Raw genomic sequence first — 16,221 nt, 5'->3', positions numbered from 1 at the left:
TAAAGTGTGAAAAAATATATTGGTGTTTTAGTAAATATATTTATTATAATTTTTGTGTCTTTGGATTTGTCTTCGTTGGGAATAGAATAATTAGTATTAAAATATGATGAAAAGAAAATTAAAAATTTATGTAGAAAATCTGACGTTTTTTAGATTTTCGACGATTGATCAAGTGATAAATAATTGCGGGGAGGCTACTTCTTCTCTATCCCATTTCTATCCAACTTTGGACATAGGCCTTCCCCAAATCTTTCCATTTCCGTCTGTCCTTGGCTGCGCTTTTCCAGTGAGTTCCTGCAGCTTTTACAATATCGTCCTTCCATCGCATCTGAGGTCTTTCTCTTCCTCTTCTTCCTGTCCACGGTGTCCAGTTTTGTATTTCAGCATTACATCTTTTATCTTCCTGTCTCGCATTGTGACCCGCAAATCTTTATTTTAACCCTGTTATATGTTCAGTTACATTTTTTACTTTTGTTTTCTGTCTTATCCATGTGTTTGATTTTCTGTCTTGTAGTTTCATTCCCAACATGAATCTTTCCATTTTTCTCTGTTATTTCTATTTTGTTTATGGTGGCCTTTGTTAATGTCCATGTTTCTGAGCCATGCGTCAGAACAGAAAGGATGCACTGGTCAAATACACGGGTTTTTAGGTCCTGTTGTATCTTTGTGCTTTTTAGTATCCATCTTAACTTTCCAAACGCTGCGCACGCCAATCGGATTCTTCTCTGTACTTCAATTGTTTGGTTCTCTTTATTAGCTTTGATTATTTGACCCAGGTATAATATATTCGTCAACAACCTCAATATTGACATTATTGGGGAGGCTACTGTTCATAGGAAATAACTTATTAACGTCATTTTTAATTTTTGTTATTATTTTAAGTATTAAAATTAGTGTAATATTTAAATGAAAATACAATTAAACTGTTTAAAATATATTAATTTTATTGAAATCATAATAATAGAAGTATAACTTCTTATGTGGATACAAAGTACACACTCTTTTTTTTACTAAAAGTTACATTATTGTTAATAATTGCATTAATCATGTATCACATTTTATTTTAGGTATGCTTTAACTGTCGAAAATCTGGTCACAATTTATCAGAATGTCCAGAATTGAATAAAGATCAAGTTGCAACATCTGCATCTGGAATATGCTTCAAATGTGGCTCAACAGAACATACGCACTTTGAATGCAAAGTTGTAAGGGGGCAAGATTTTAGGTATGCCCAATGTTTTATATGCAATGAACAAGGACATATATCTAGGCAATGTCCTGATAACGCTAGAGGACTGTATCCTAAAGGTAAATCAAATATTAATACACAAGTTTATAATCAACATATTGTTTCTGTCCCATGTTTTTATTTCTTATCAATCTATGAGTGTCAAAATATTTAAAGGAAATAGTAGCATTAGGTTTATCAAATAATTTATGGATCCAACAGATAGTTGATGAAAATTCTTTAAATACACAGTCTACCCAGAAATTTCGTTACGTTTTGATCTATAGCCGCTAGGGGCGGGGCTAGCGCGGCCATCTTAGCGTTCTTCCATTCAGTAGCTGCCCAACTGTGCTATACTTTATTTCACGTTTAGAATAGAACATTGGGCTTATGGAGATCACTGTTGCCAAAACTCTCACGCACGTGTTGCTACTAGACTGTCGATATATATGATTCATTCAAATCAGAGCCGTATTCAGCACTGTGTAGATGTAGTTAACTTTATTTCACTAATAAACAGATACGTATAGTTGAATACAAAATAATGCATTATAAATACTTGTTTCTTTAATAGACAGATATAGATAACGAGCGATCCACAATTATTGGGATCAAAGCTAGCCGTGCAAAAAATTACGTATGTCTTGTTTTAATCTGAATTTATATCATTGGTTTATCAATTAATTTTGATTAAATTTATAAAACATAAAAAATCAGGCAAAACTTTTAACACAGAACTTTCATCAAAAATAAAAAGAATTAACAAAATTATAAGTAACAATAATAAATAAAATCAAACAAGATGCTGTATATTATGTCCACCACCAACATCTCTACATAACCTAACTTTTCTTGTTAAGTTGACGTACACTGCAAAGTTGACGTAAACTGAAAAGTATATCTGAATTAAGAATAGACATGCACTGTATAGCTATCTCTGTCGTTCAGAACCACCTATGGTGACAATAATTTTGGGTCACCGGGTATGTAATTATTATGGTGTGATAAAAATGTTAAATTTTACTATTGTTTAACATTACAGGTGTATGAAAGCTTTAGATAATATGTAACTAAAAGATTAAAAAGCTTTAATTTTATTTTCGTGTAAATAATAACAACAATTACTTACATAAAAATATTTCCTTGTATACAGGCTGAGTCACCATTAAAGGGACGGAAGATTACAGCGAATGAGTAAAAAATTTGAATTTTTTTTTTAAATTATTAGTTTGTTAATAAAAGTAAGTGTAAGTTGATAAAAGCTACATTTTAAAATTATTTTGAAATAATTAGGGTGTCCCAATAAATTGCGACGTATCAAAGTTATATTTTTTCTTCTTAGTCTTCTTCTTCCTTCACCTTATAAGCAATTCAGGCTTGTTCATTGGCGGATGAAAGGTTGTCACTTTATTATTTGCGCGATCGGCCGATAATTCTACCGATTTGTGATTTTTATTTACTGATTATCATACCCCGCGCACTCTAGTAAAAAAAATGTAATCGCATTTAGTTTACTTCTAGTCGTATTTACGTGCGAAGCGCTATAGGGAAGCCTATAGGGAAAATACAAATACAACCCTGAATCTTGCTTGTCTTCGTCGTGCCATCACCGCGCTTCTATCGTTCATTAGAAACACATGGCCCTATCTCCGCAATGCTCTATTCTTAACTTGAAATGCTCTATAGCGCGAAGTCACTGTCGCTTCTCGTTATTTTACAACTGCTGTTTGAAATGCGTGTCGCGATCGAAAACCCCGCCCGTTGTGGAAGACATCGGTAATACGGTTCTTGTTGGCTAAAAACAAACCAATTGAAATTTGTGCTGTTTATGGGAACAATATGATCACTGAAGGTGGAGTGCGTCAATAGTGCATTAAATTCAAAAATGGTCGAACCAATGTGCAGAAAGAAGTGGACGGACATTGTGACTGATGAATTTGTCTCTAAAGTCGATGAGAAAATTCAAGAAAATCGGCGATTCACAATAACTGAGCTCTCAGTAAGTTTTCCACAAATTTCAAAAAGTTTGTTGCATGAAATTGTTTCACAAAAGTTAGGTTATCACAAATTTTGTGCAAGGTGGGTACCAAAACTCTTGACAGAAACCCATAAAAATCTGCGTATGGCTGCTTTATTGACGTTTTTCGACTCTTACGAAAAAGACGGTGACTCACTACTTGATCGATTTGTTAATGAAGATGAAACTTGGGTATTTTTCTTCACGTGCCACTCTTAGTGGAGATGGGAAATCATCATGGCCACTGCGACTTTGTTAGCAGCGCGCCTAAAAAGTTCAATCGAAGTACACCCGAACCATTCACGTATATTGCGAAGCCACGATATTTTTCTTCTTCCCACACTTATTTTGCCCCGCATGATATTTCTTAAAAGTTTGTACTCTTCACTCCTCATAATGTGTCCCAAGTATAACATCTTTCTAGTTTTTATCTCATTTATAATTTCGCATCTTTTGTCTAAAGTTTGGAGTACTTGCGTGTTAGTGACGCGGTGCATCCATGAAATTTTGAGAATGCGCCTATAACACCACATCTCGAATGCTTCGATGTTTTTTATGGCCGACTGTTTTAGTGTCATATTAGAGAAAGTCATGAGGTCGGCCGAAATAAGGACAGAACTGCTATCGGTTCAAGGTCCCAAGTTATTACTAGCTTACGCAGATGACATTGATCTCGTTGGAGACTCCATCTTATCCACAAAAGCCATTTTCAACAAGGTGGAAGGAGCAACAAGCGAAGTAGGGCTGAGGATTAATGAAGAGAAGACGAAATATATGTGTATAAATAGAACCACACGAAGAGACAGGATAGGACAAAATGTGACGGTCAACACCTTCAATTTCGAAAGAGTACAACGTTTTAAGTGTCTGGGGGCCGTAATCACAGGTGACAACGATGTTACTGAAGAAATAAAAGACAGAATCCAATCAGCAAATCGCTGTCTATTCGCACTGGATAAGCTTATAAAATCAAAAAATCTTACAAGAAGTTTCAAGATCAAAATTTATAAATCCATCGTCAGATCAGTATTAACATATGGATGCGAAACGTGGACCATGACCAAATCAAACGAAGAAAAGCTCAGACGTTTTGAACGAAAAATACTTAGAAAAATTTTCGGACCTCACCACGACATTAACACAAACCAGTATAGGATCAGAACCAAAATCGAATTAAAAACACTTTACAATGACACCGATATTGTCCAAGAAATTAAATCACAGCGACTAAGATGGGCAGGCCACGTGCACAGACTTCATAACGAGAGACTTGTAAAACTGGTATGGGAGGAGATTCCTACAGGCAAAAGACCACTCGGACGTCCCAGAATGCGATGGAGAGATAACATACAAGCAGATCTCCGGAAAATGAACATTCCATTTGACCCTAGGTTGATGGAAGACCGAAGAAATTGGAAGAAAGTTGTACAGTCAGCCAGGACTCACCCAGGGTTGTAGCGCTACGTGATGATGATGATGATGATGTTTTAGTGTCTAAGCCTCGACTCCATATGACAGGGTGGAAAAGACATAACACCGCAGCATTCGTATTCGTAACTTTATGTTGATATCACGATTGTAAAAGAGTTTGCGCATTCTATTAAAGACTGATCTAGCAATTTCTATTCTGCATTTAATCCATTTTTAAACTTGAGTAAAACATGTCAATTGCGAAACCAAATTGCAGTCTATGGAGTGGGGCACACACATTCCCCTAAAAACCCAAGAAAATGCATGCAAACCCTGTCTGTAAAGAAGAGTATTACAACTTTTTTTTGAAAAAGGAAAGAACTTATTCTTGTCGACTTAATGCAACGGGGCTCAACAATTAACTCGGTGAGATATTGTGAAATATTGGAAAAGTTACGAAGAGCGATACAAAAAATCCTCGATGCCTTTATTACATGACACATAATAGGAACATGTCATGAATGCAATACGCCAAAATTCATGTCTTTTATATATTTGTGAAACGCTTTTGAGATAAACCGAATAACATATACCGGGTGGTGAACTGGAAAACGGGCCATAGGAAACTCAATGTAAAATTCTAAACTGTTGAATTCCTGCTTCCCTAATTATTTTACATCAAAAGACATTAGAAACTAATATTTGTAGAGGATTGAAATCTGTATTGAAAACAAGTGTTAAAATTGCCCTACGAATGTAGGGCAAAATGTTCTATGAATTAAACATATTCCAAAATATTTTTTGCCCAAAATTAGGCCACACACTGTGCAATAATGTGTCACAATGAGGTTATTATTTTCACATTTTTGAACTGTCAATATTTTTATTTTATCATTTATTGTTTAAAAACAATACAGTTGATAAGATACCCTCAGTTGCGAAGAAAGTATTAATAATAAAGATTTTTTATTCAGTCAATGGTGTGAGCACTGTCAGTTAAATAGTAACGTGTGGCCTAACTTTTACACACATACCTACTGTGGCAAATGTATTGTAACGAAAGAGAAATCGTGGCCGACCGCCGTATAACAGTAAACACCTCGAGAATGACGTAATCGAATGATCTAGAGAGACTTCTCGAACGTACGTCCCGTAGGCGGAACAAGCTGATAGCTGGAGATGGGCGTCAATTGTTCCAGAATAACAACTGGGTATAAATACGGGCATATTTGTAAATAGAGTTTAGTCTTAAGCTAAAGTTTGTAAAGTAAACTTGTATAAATAAATAATAAAGTCGTAAATAAATAACCGAACGCTCGTGTTTGTTACAGTTGGTGTCGGTGTTCGGTAAACTTAGTGCGATATAAATAAGTGAATTACAGAGAGACTTTAAAAGACTTTTGAACTTTATTCGTCGGGAATAACCGGAGTGCGTTAATTGTTCGGTATTCGGAAAGACTTTTAAAAGACATTTTGAAAAGTACGTGTGTGCCGACTAAAGATGTTGCTAGAAGAACTTTCGCTAAAACAGCTCCGTGAACAATTAGAAGAGTACGAGCAAGATGCCAGTGGGTCCAAGAAAGTCCTGAAAGCACGACTCGAGGAGGTCCTCAAGAAGAATGGAGATGACCCAAAGACGTTCCACTTCCAGTCAGCAGAACAAGCTATCTTATCGAAATTCGAAAGTGTTTCTCAAAAGATCGATGAAACGTCTAAGATAAGTCTAAGGCTTTCTCAAAAGATCGATGAAACTTCTAGAAAGAACAACGAAAAACTCGAAGAAGTTAGTAGACAGAACAACGAGAAACTCGAAGAAGTTAGTAGACAGAACAACGAGAAATTTGAAAGTGTTTCTCAAGTAATTAAAGACGTTTGTAGACAGAACGACGAGAAATTTGAAGAAGTTTCTAGAACATTCGATAAGATGCAGAAAAATGTAGAGACCGTAGAAGAAAAGATCAAACAACTAGAGAGCATGATAACTGATACAAAAGTACAACCATCAGTTAATACAGTAGCTTTAGATCTTGTAGTGAAGGATGAAACACCGAGAGACGAAACATCGCATCATATGAGATTTAAATTACCACCATTTGATGGAAAGTCTTCTTGGTCCATATACCTTAGACAATTTGAAGCTATCGCGACCGCCAATCATTGGACCGAACAAGAAAAGGCTGTTTCCTTGACTGCTGCTTTACGAGGTGATGCTGCAGATATGTTAAGGTCAATTCCTAAGGGTCAAGAAAAATGTTACCAGACCTTGTTCACTCGTCTAGAAAAACGCTATGGAGATGCCCATCTACAACAAGTATACAAAGCACAACTGAGAAGTAGAAATCAACGAGCAAGTGAGAATCTGCAAGAATTTGAAGCAGATGTGACTCGTGTGGTGCGGTTGGCTTATCCGGAGGTGCCAGACAGCGTTTTAGAAGAAATTGCGATAGATACCTTCGTCAATGGGCTGAAAGATAGTGAACTGCAGAAAGCTTTACGACTGGCGAGACCGAAAGTTTTAGATGAAGCACTTGCTATTGCATTGGAACACGAAACGGCTAGTCAAACTTCACGAAGCCATAGAGTAAGAACCATTGAAGAAAGTGACGAACACAACGATGAACGTCTGGAGGAAATGATACGGAGAGTATTAAGTAATCAGATGCCAAAGAGACGCGAGCCTAGATGTTGGAATTGCGGAGACGTAGGCCACATTCGTCGTAATTGTAAGAAGAGCGTACAGCTGTCGGAAAACAAGAGCGGGTCGACACCAAGGGGCAACTGCCGACCTCGAGAACTAGAGCCCCCATAGTAACTGTCAACCTTACGTCCTCCGGTGGAATCCACAACTTATACATCGAAGGTCGTATCAATAATAGATGTAGATCATTTTTGGTGGATACCATAATAAATTATCATCTGCAACAGTAAAGCTTAGAACAGCGACTGGTGAGCTAATTAATACATATGGCGAGGCTAATATGTCAGTATCCATTGGCCAGACCACAGTTGAACATCAAGTATTAATTGCCGAGATCTCCGACGAATTCATATTGGGGATGGACGTACTAAGAAAAGTGGGGGCAATATTGGATGTTCAAAATGGAGTTCTCAGGATCAATGGTGAAGAGTTGCCCTTTCACGACGACAAAGAAGATGCCATCCGCTTACTACATGCGACGTAACCATACCCGGTAATAGTGAGAAAATTCTGATGACCATGCTTGATGGACACTGCCGAGAGGGAAGTTTAAGGATGGTCGAAGATGTGGATAATGTCGAGTTCCTAACGGCGAAAACTTTGGTAACAGTTCGAGATGTCATCCCTGTAAGAGTTATGAATTTAAGGGAAACTGCAATCAAATTAAGTAGAGGAGCTTTGATCGGACAGTGTGTCCCCGTGGCTTCAATTTGCTCTATGAATACCAATGAGAAATCATCGAAGTCAAAGTATCCAAAAGACCTTGTCGAGATGATCATTGAAAGATGCCAAGATCTTGATCATAAACGAACGGAAAAAGTGAGGTCTATGCTGATAGAGTACCAAGATGTTTTTGCTATTGATAAGAAGGATAAAGGCAAAACAAGCATAGTAACGCATAAAATAAATACCGGAGACGCTCAGCCAATCGGACAACGGTCTAGACGACTTCCATTTGCGAAAAGAGATGAAGCCGAAGAGATTATCAAGGATATGGACAAACAAGGGGTAATTGAACCATCGAACAGTCCATGGACATCACCAGTAGTTCTGGTAAAGAAGAAAGATGGTTCGACGCGTTTTTGTATCGACTACCGCCAGCTCAACGCGGTAACAAAAAAAGATAGTTATCGTTTGCCCCGAATAGACGATTCATTGGATACTCTCTCCGGTTCTCGATGGTTTTCCACACTCGATTTAAAAAGTGGATATTGGCAAGTAGACATGGAGCCAGCCGATCGGAAGAAAGCCGCATTTTCGATAGGATCAGGGCTTTGGCAGTTTACGGCTATGCCGTTTGGTTTATGTAATGCCCAACCACATTTGAAAGATTAATGGAGGCAGTTTTAAGAGGTCTAACATGGAAAACATGCCTGGTTTACTTGGATGATGTAATTGTGGTTGGAAGGTCATTTGATGAACACGCCAAGAATTTAATAGAAGTCTTTCAACGATTGAGGGCAGCGAACTTGAAGTTAAGTCCGAAGAAATGTCACATGTTTCGACGAGAAGTTAAGTATTTGGGACATATTGTATCGAGTAACGGTGTAACAGCTGATCCTGAAAAGATTGAAGCAATTATTGAAGCAAGATTGGCCAGTACCAAAAGATAAACATGAAATTAGAAGTTTCCTTGGCCTATGTACATATTACCGACGATTTGTCAAAGGATTTGCCAATATCTCCAAGCCCCTAACAAAGTTGACGGAGGAGGGCAAAGAATATATATGGAGTGAACAGTGCCAAAAATCTTTCGAACAACTACAAATGGCTCTGATCAGTGCACCGATATTAAGCTACCCGGGACAGGCAGGAAAATTTGTTTTGGATACTGATGCTAGCAACAGTGCCATAGGAGCTGTTCTCTCCCAAATCCAGGATGGACAGGAAAAAGTCATCGCTTATTTCAGCAAAGTCCTATCGAAACCAGAAAGAAACTATTGCGTTACCAGAAGAGAACTGCTGGGTGTAGTGAAGGCTTGTGAACATTTCCATAAATGCTTGTATGGCAGAAAGTTCCTTCTTCGAACAGATCACGCTGCTCTAAAATGGCTCATACAATTCCGTAATCCAGAGGGCCAGATAGCAAGATGGTTAGAACGATTACAAGAATATGACTACGAGATAGAACATAGGGCCGGAAGAGTTCATTCAAATGCTGATGCCCTTTCGAGACGACCATGCAGTGCAAATTGTAATCACTGTGCCAAATTAGAGGAACGATTTTGCCCCGTGAGACGAACCACCGTAGTTAATGAACAATGGCAGCCCAAACAGTTACAACACGCCCAAGAAGATGATCCATGTATAAAAAGAGTATTGGATTGGATGCGTCGAGGTGAGAGACCTAGTTGGCAAAACATTAGTGCATGTAGTCCGGAAGTCAAGGCCTATTGGACCCAATGGAATTGCCTGATACTAAAAGATGATCTTCTGTACAGAACCTTTGAGAACGATGATGGTACAGAATCTAAGCTTCAGTTGATTGTACCTAAAAGTAAAGTGTCAGAAGTATTGCGTCAGTTGCATGACGGTACATCAGGTGGACACTTTGGTATTACGAAGACTCTGCAAAAGGTTCGAGAACGGTTCTATTGGGTGAACTGTAAAGATGATGTAAGAAGATGGTGCCACAAATGTGAACTTTGTGCATCCGGTAATGGTCCAGTTGGTAAAAAGAGAGCACCCATGAGACAGTATAATGTTGGCAGTCCTATGGAAAGAGTAGCAATCGACATTGCAGGTCCATTTCCAGAAACTGATGCTGGAAATAAATACATCCTGGTAGCCATGGATTATTTTACGAAATGGACCGAGGCCTATGCATTACCAAATCAAGAAGCTGCTACTGTTGCAGAGGTACTTGTTAAAGAATTCTTCAGCCGATTTGGTGTTCCCTTGGAGATCCACTCCGACCAAGGACGAAACTTTGAGTCAGCTCTTTTCCAAAACGTTTGTAAATTGATTGGTGTCAATAAGACCAGAACAACACCCCTGCATCCTCAATCAGATGGGATGGTCGAGAGGATGAACCGAACGATGGGTAAACACTTGTCCAAAGTTGTATCTGAAAATCAGCGAGATTGGGACCAACACATTCATTTATTCCTGATGGCCTACCGCTCGGCCGTAAATGAAACTACAGGTCAAACATCAACCTGCCTGATGTTGGGTCGTGAAGTTCGTTTGCCCTGCGACCTAGAGTTTGGCTGCAGACCTTCCGAGGAACATGTTGCAGGCGAAGAATACGTCGACCGCCTGAAGTTACGAATGAACAACATTCATGAATTTGCCCGACAACACATCCAGATAGCCAGTGACAGAATGAAAGATCAATATGATTCTCGATGCAAGAATGAAAGCTTCGAAATAGGTGATCTTGTCTGGCTTTATAATCCACAACGTCGTCGCGGCTTGTGTCCTAAACTGCAAAGACAATGGGAAGGTCCGTATGAAGTTAGGAAGAAAATAAATGACGTAATATACAGAATTAAGAAGTTGCCAAACAGTAAACCAAAAGTTATTCACATAAATCGTCTTGCACCATATGCTGGCTCAAATGAGACAGAAGAAGCCCGAGTCCTCCAACAGGAGATGAAAGACGCCGCACAGCCAAGTTTTAATCAATTTATGTCAAATTACGCAGCGAGAAAGAGTGCTAGATTCGGCGTGACCACAGAAGTTCAGCAAGATCTGTTTGGTGTTCCAGAAAACGTCTCTCTAGCCCACTGTGTTGCCCAAGACCTCGAGATGACTAAAGGAATCTCGTCCGTATTCAATAGAAAGTTCGGCCGCCTGGACGAGTTAAGACAACAGCACCCTAAAATTGGAAGAGTACTGCAATTGGAAGATGGTCCTCGATCTTTGCTGTATATGGTGACCCGGAAGTCTTATACGGACACGCCAAGCTACGAGAACATAATATGGCGTGCTCTAACTAATTTGAAGAAAATCGTGTGTAATTATGACATCAAAGATTTGGCTTTACCAAAAATAGGCCATGCAGTAGAAAATCTGGATTGGACGATTGTGAGAAGCATACTTGAAGTAATCTTCAGAGAAACTGGCGTATGAATTACTGTGTGTTGCATGAACCCGAAGATGTCATACCCTTCCAAGACAGTAGACTGCTACTTCTTTTCTAGGGGTGTATGCAGAGCTGGAGAATCCTGTAGATTCCGCCATCCTGGGCCTTCATCTAGAGTTGCTGATCGGGACGCTCAGATCTTAAGAGGGGAGCAGTGTAACGAAAGAGAAATCGTGGCCGACCGCCGTATAACAGTAAACACCTCGAGAATGACGTAATCGAATGATCTAGGCTTCGGCGGAGAGGAGGAGAGACTTCTCGAACGTACGTCCCGTAGGCGGAACAAGCTGATAGCTGGAGATGGGCGTCGATTGTTCCAGAATAACAACTGGGTATAAATACGGGCATATTTGTAAATAGAGTTTAGTCTTAAGCTAAAGTTTGTAAAGTAAACTTGTATAAATAAATAATAAAGTCGTAAATAAATACCCGAACGCTCGTTTTTGTTACAGTATTATATTTTTCAAAATTTTGGAATGCGTTTAAATCGTAGAACAATTTTAAATTTTTGATTTTAATACAGATTTCAATTCTCTACAAATATTCTCTCATCACTTTTGATGTAAAATAATTAGGGAAGCAGGAATTCAACAGTTTAGAATTTTACATTAAGTTTCCTATGGCCCGTTTTACGATTCACCACCCGGTATAAGTTGTTTGTCACATATCGATTATTGTATTTACATGAACTATTGCTACATTTACTACTTACTACAACTTACAGTGCACAGATTCTAAAGGTGCCGGTGGCGTCTATGCGCAGTATTATAGTCGATGTATGAGAGAGAAAGTATTCGAAATAACGAAATAACGAATTTTATATTATTTGTTATTTGATTATTTCAAATACTTTCTCTCTTAAACACGAGAGAGTTTCTCTCATACACCGACTATAATACTGCGCAAAGACACCATCCCCCACCGACACCTTTAGAATCTGTGCACTGTATATTTATTATGATGTTTGTGACTTTTCATTCTTGACTTTCCTTGATACATACCTTCTATGGACCATTTCAGTGGCGTCTAGCATTTTTTTAAACAAAAGAAAACTCAAAAAGACGTTTACACTCATCCTTTAACGCGGTATATACAAGATCAGGAAAAATTTACTGCAAGATTAGTGACAGTCAATTCCATCAATCGATGTAGAGATCAAAATAGAAAATAGGGGGGTACGGCGTGGACAGATCGAGGTTAACACCGCCGAAACAGCCAAGATACAACCTCAGCGGGTAAAGTGATGCTAACCATATTTTGGGATTCTAAAAGCGTAAATTTATAAGATTACCTGTAAATGGGAGCCACAATTACAGCTGCTTATGCTAATTTAATTCCAAAATTACGCCAGGTTTGCACTCAGTTCCAGTCCTACTATTACATCCTCTGCAATCAGTCAAGGAGGCTTACATTTAGCTAAGCATCCGCCATATACTCCAGGTTTGGCCTTCAGCGATTACCAACTGTTCCCAAAATGTAAAAAACACTATTATTCTGTAAACGATCACTGTAAACGATTGACCATATGGTCTAAAAAAAACTATCATTAGAAGTGCTATTTTAGAATATATGTAATATATGCAAAAATACGTTAATCTTAATGAGGACTAAGTTGAAAGATAAAATTGAGATATTTGTCATGTTTTTAAGTGCAGCAGAGGCGTGGCATATGGATCTGCCCTCATCATAGTACAAGTTTGTGTTCTTTTGTATATGTGTTTTGTTCCTAAAATGTGGCTGCTCTTTTGTGGGAAGTTTTTTAAAACATGTTTATTATTCTTGTATTGATATTTTCTTCTTCTTTCTTCTTTATAAATAGGCTCAATGCCTGTTTTACTTCGGTTTTTGTCTCAATTGACGTTGTCTGGCCATCTTTTCCTCAGTCGTTCCAATGATCTTCTTCCATTTGGCGATTTATCTCTTGCTATTCATACTATTCTATTTTCCGTCATTCTTTCTATGTGCTGATTACATATTTTATCTTTCTTCTTTTGATCCACATGTTTATTTCCTCTATACCTAGGGTTACTATACGTCCGGACAGTCCAGATTTGAAAGACATATCCGGATTGGCGTCCGGATATGAGAAATGTCCGGATTTTTTTCTTTACTAAAAAAATGGAAATCACTTGCCCAACGCTGGGAAATTTCATTCTGCGCAGCACCTAGTTAAGTTGGTTGCACTGCTTGTCAACAGCGCACGAGCAGACAATAATCGTAATGTAATATTATTTTCCCGTAATAAAAAAAATTTAAAAAAATTTCTAGATCTAAAGTATGTTAAAACATAGGTGTATAATATGTATTTTAAACTGGCGAAGATTTTCGATATTAGTTGCATATTGTAGCGAAACAGCTGTACTTTTAATTGTGCCATATGCATTTCGCATATACAGTACGTAAATCGTTCAGCTGGACATAGGAAATATACATTGAGATATGTAGTTGTGGCAACTGCGCTCTCTCTATGACAATATGGTTGTTAGCATTAAGGGGCATTAACCTCAAAATTGACACTTCATTTCGGCTGACAAAAATAAACGTCAAAATATGATAATGTAGTAGACAATGGTAGTAGCTAAATATTTTTGTTCTAGTGGAATGGGAAAAATGTGTCTGTTTAATTTTGAAATTATTTTTTAAATAAGAAATATTTTAACAATTAAAGTAAAATTATTAACTCATTAGTCATAATCTGTGTTTTTGATTTATTTATGGACAGCCTTACTTATAAACTCACTCATTCTATTCGTTCTAACAGCCCTATTGCACCAGAAACTCATACTCGAACAGAAGCTTCAACTAACACACTTTAGCGCAGTTGCCACAATTATCTCAACATATATTCACTATGTCCAGCTGAACGATTTTCATACTGTATGTACAATGTAGAGGTAGCAACACAGTCAAATTCACATTTTACATTTTCTAAAACCCCTAGGACTAACCCTGTCCGGATTTGGCCTTAATAAATTATGGTAACCCTATCTATACCACATCTCGCTCGTATTTCCTCACTTCTTACTCTGTCTTTTAGAGTTTGGTTTGTTATTTTTCGTAAGACTTTCATTTTTGCTGTTTCCAGCAGTCTTTGTTTTCGCCGTATCTGCTCTTGTTTCCGCTGTGTACGTCATTATCGGTCTTATTGTTGATTTATATATCCTGGTTTTTGTTTCCGTTGTGAAGTATTTGTTTCTCCAGATTGTGTTGTTGAGACATCCTACTGCTCTGTTCGCCATGTTCACTTGTTTTTGTACTTCTTCCACTTTTCCGTAGCTTGACAGTTTTATTCCCAAGTATTCCGTTTCCATCACTTGTTCTATTATTTTGTTATTTACGACCAGCTTACATCGTCTCGGTTCCGCTGATATCACTATCGATTTAGTTTCTCTGTTGAGATCACAATGTATATGAATGCCGTGTCTTCGAATTCTTTAATTAATCTTTGTAGGTCATCTTCATTTTCGACTGTTATTATGGCGTCGCGGTCGTCGGCGTAGCATATTATCTTTATTTCTTTTTCTCCTATTCTCTATCCTCTTCTTGTTTAACTTTCTTTATGATTTCATCCATTATCAAATTAAATATTAATGGGCTCAGCGAATCTCCTTGTCTAATGCTAGTTTCATACTTGATAGGTTGCGATAGTTTTCCTTTGATTTAGTTTTCCTTTGTATTGATATTTTAGTTATATATTTTCCAATTTGCCCATAATTTGTTTAACCCTTATTTAAATTATTATTTTTTTTTTGTAGGAGGATCATGTAAAGTATGTGGAGATGTTACGCATCTTAAGAAAGATTGTCCCAAATACCAAGCTCAACAGGAACACTTGCAGAATAATATAAATATTGAAACTATTGGTAGTAGCAATCCAGATTGTCTCGATAATGAGGGCAGTCATAATAAATTTAGTTTAGGTAATAAACGACCTAATAAGGTTATTAAGTTTTAAATGTTTTAAATAAAATAAATATGTTGACGGAAAAAAATATCGTTTTTCTTTACCCAAACCCACGGTGCTCATATCTCATTTGATACCATTATTTGCATAATTTTTTGGGAAGTCGGAGAAAAAAAATTAACGGTCGAGTAGTGTTTAGCTTAGAGTTTAAGCAACATTAATAATATTATTTACGTTGAGAGCTAAAAACTACTTGACCAATCGTTTTTTTTTTCAACCTCCCAAAAAATTTCCGAAAATCAAAGAGAAAGTTTTGCAAATAACGGCCTCATTTAATCCTCCTTTACAGTAGCAATGTGCAGGATTTTTTTGTGAGTGTCAAGATCAAAAATTGCGCCTTTTGCATAAGCGTTGACCACCTCTAACCAATTTGGATGTTTAAAAGTACAGTAAAAAATCTTTAAAATGGTATTTTTTAATACATATAAATATTGATACGCCACTTGACATTCAAGATGGTGTTGGTGTCTTTGTAATATATTATTTTATTTATTAAGCGCAACAGGCCTTGTAGACCTAAGGCTAAAATGTTTACGTTTCTCATTACATAAATAATAGAATAAATAACTTCATAACTTATAAAACATAAATTTTATTTAATTACACTTCCAGTCTTTTTATACACTCCTTCACCACCTCCCTCCATCTCCTTCTGTCCAATGTTACTTTTCTTCACGTCTTCATACACACTGTCCTTCCATCTTTTCCTTGGCTTGCCTGTCCTCCTCTTTTGTATTGGTCTTCGTGAGAGTACAATTTTTGGCATTCGTTTACTTCCCATTCTCTCGATGTGCCCCAAGTATCGTATTCTCTGTGC

General features: G+C 37.4%; 1 protein-coding gene across 1 annotated transcript in view; it reads left to right on the top strand.

Moving 5' to 3' along the window:
- The window catches only part of LOC114329655 (DNA ligase 1), a 32,100-nt gene extending 16,668 nt beyond the window's left edge, over positions 1 to 15,432 (top strand). Inside the window, exons 3-4 of the mRNA XM_028278837.2 lie at positions 1,068 to 1,308; positions 15,196 to 15,432. Coding sequence (XP_028134638.2) covers positions 1,068 to 1,308; positions 15,196 to 15,395 — 441 coding nt within the window. The 3' untranslated portion in view covers positions 15,396 to 15,432. The remainder of the gene's footprint in view (positions 1 to 1,067; positions 1,309 to 15,195) is intronic.
- The last annotated feature ends 789 nt before the right edge of the window (positions 15,433 to 16,221 follow it).

Source organism: Diabrotica virgifera, chromosome 7 (genome assembly GCF_917563875.1).
Source record: "Diabrotica virgifera virgifera chromosome 7, PGI_DIABVI_V3a".
Taxonomy (NCBI): Eukaryota; Metazoa; Arthropoda; class Insecta; order Coleoptera; family Chrysomelidae; genus Diabrotica; species Diabrotica virgifera.
The sequence above is the reverse complement of the archived record's forward strand: the minus strand, read 5'-3'. Positions and strand labels throughout refer to the sequence as shown.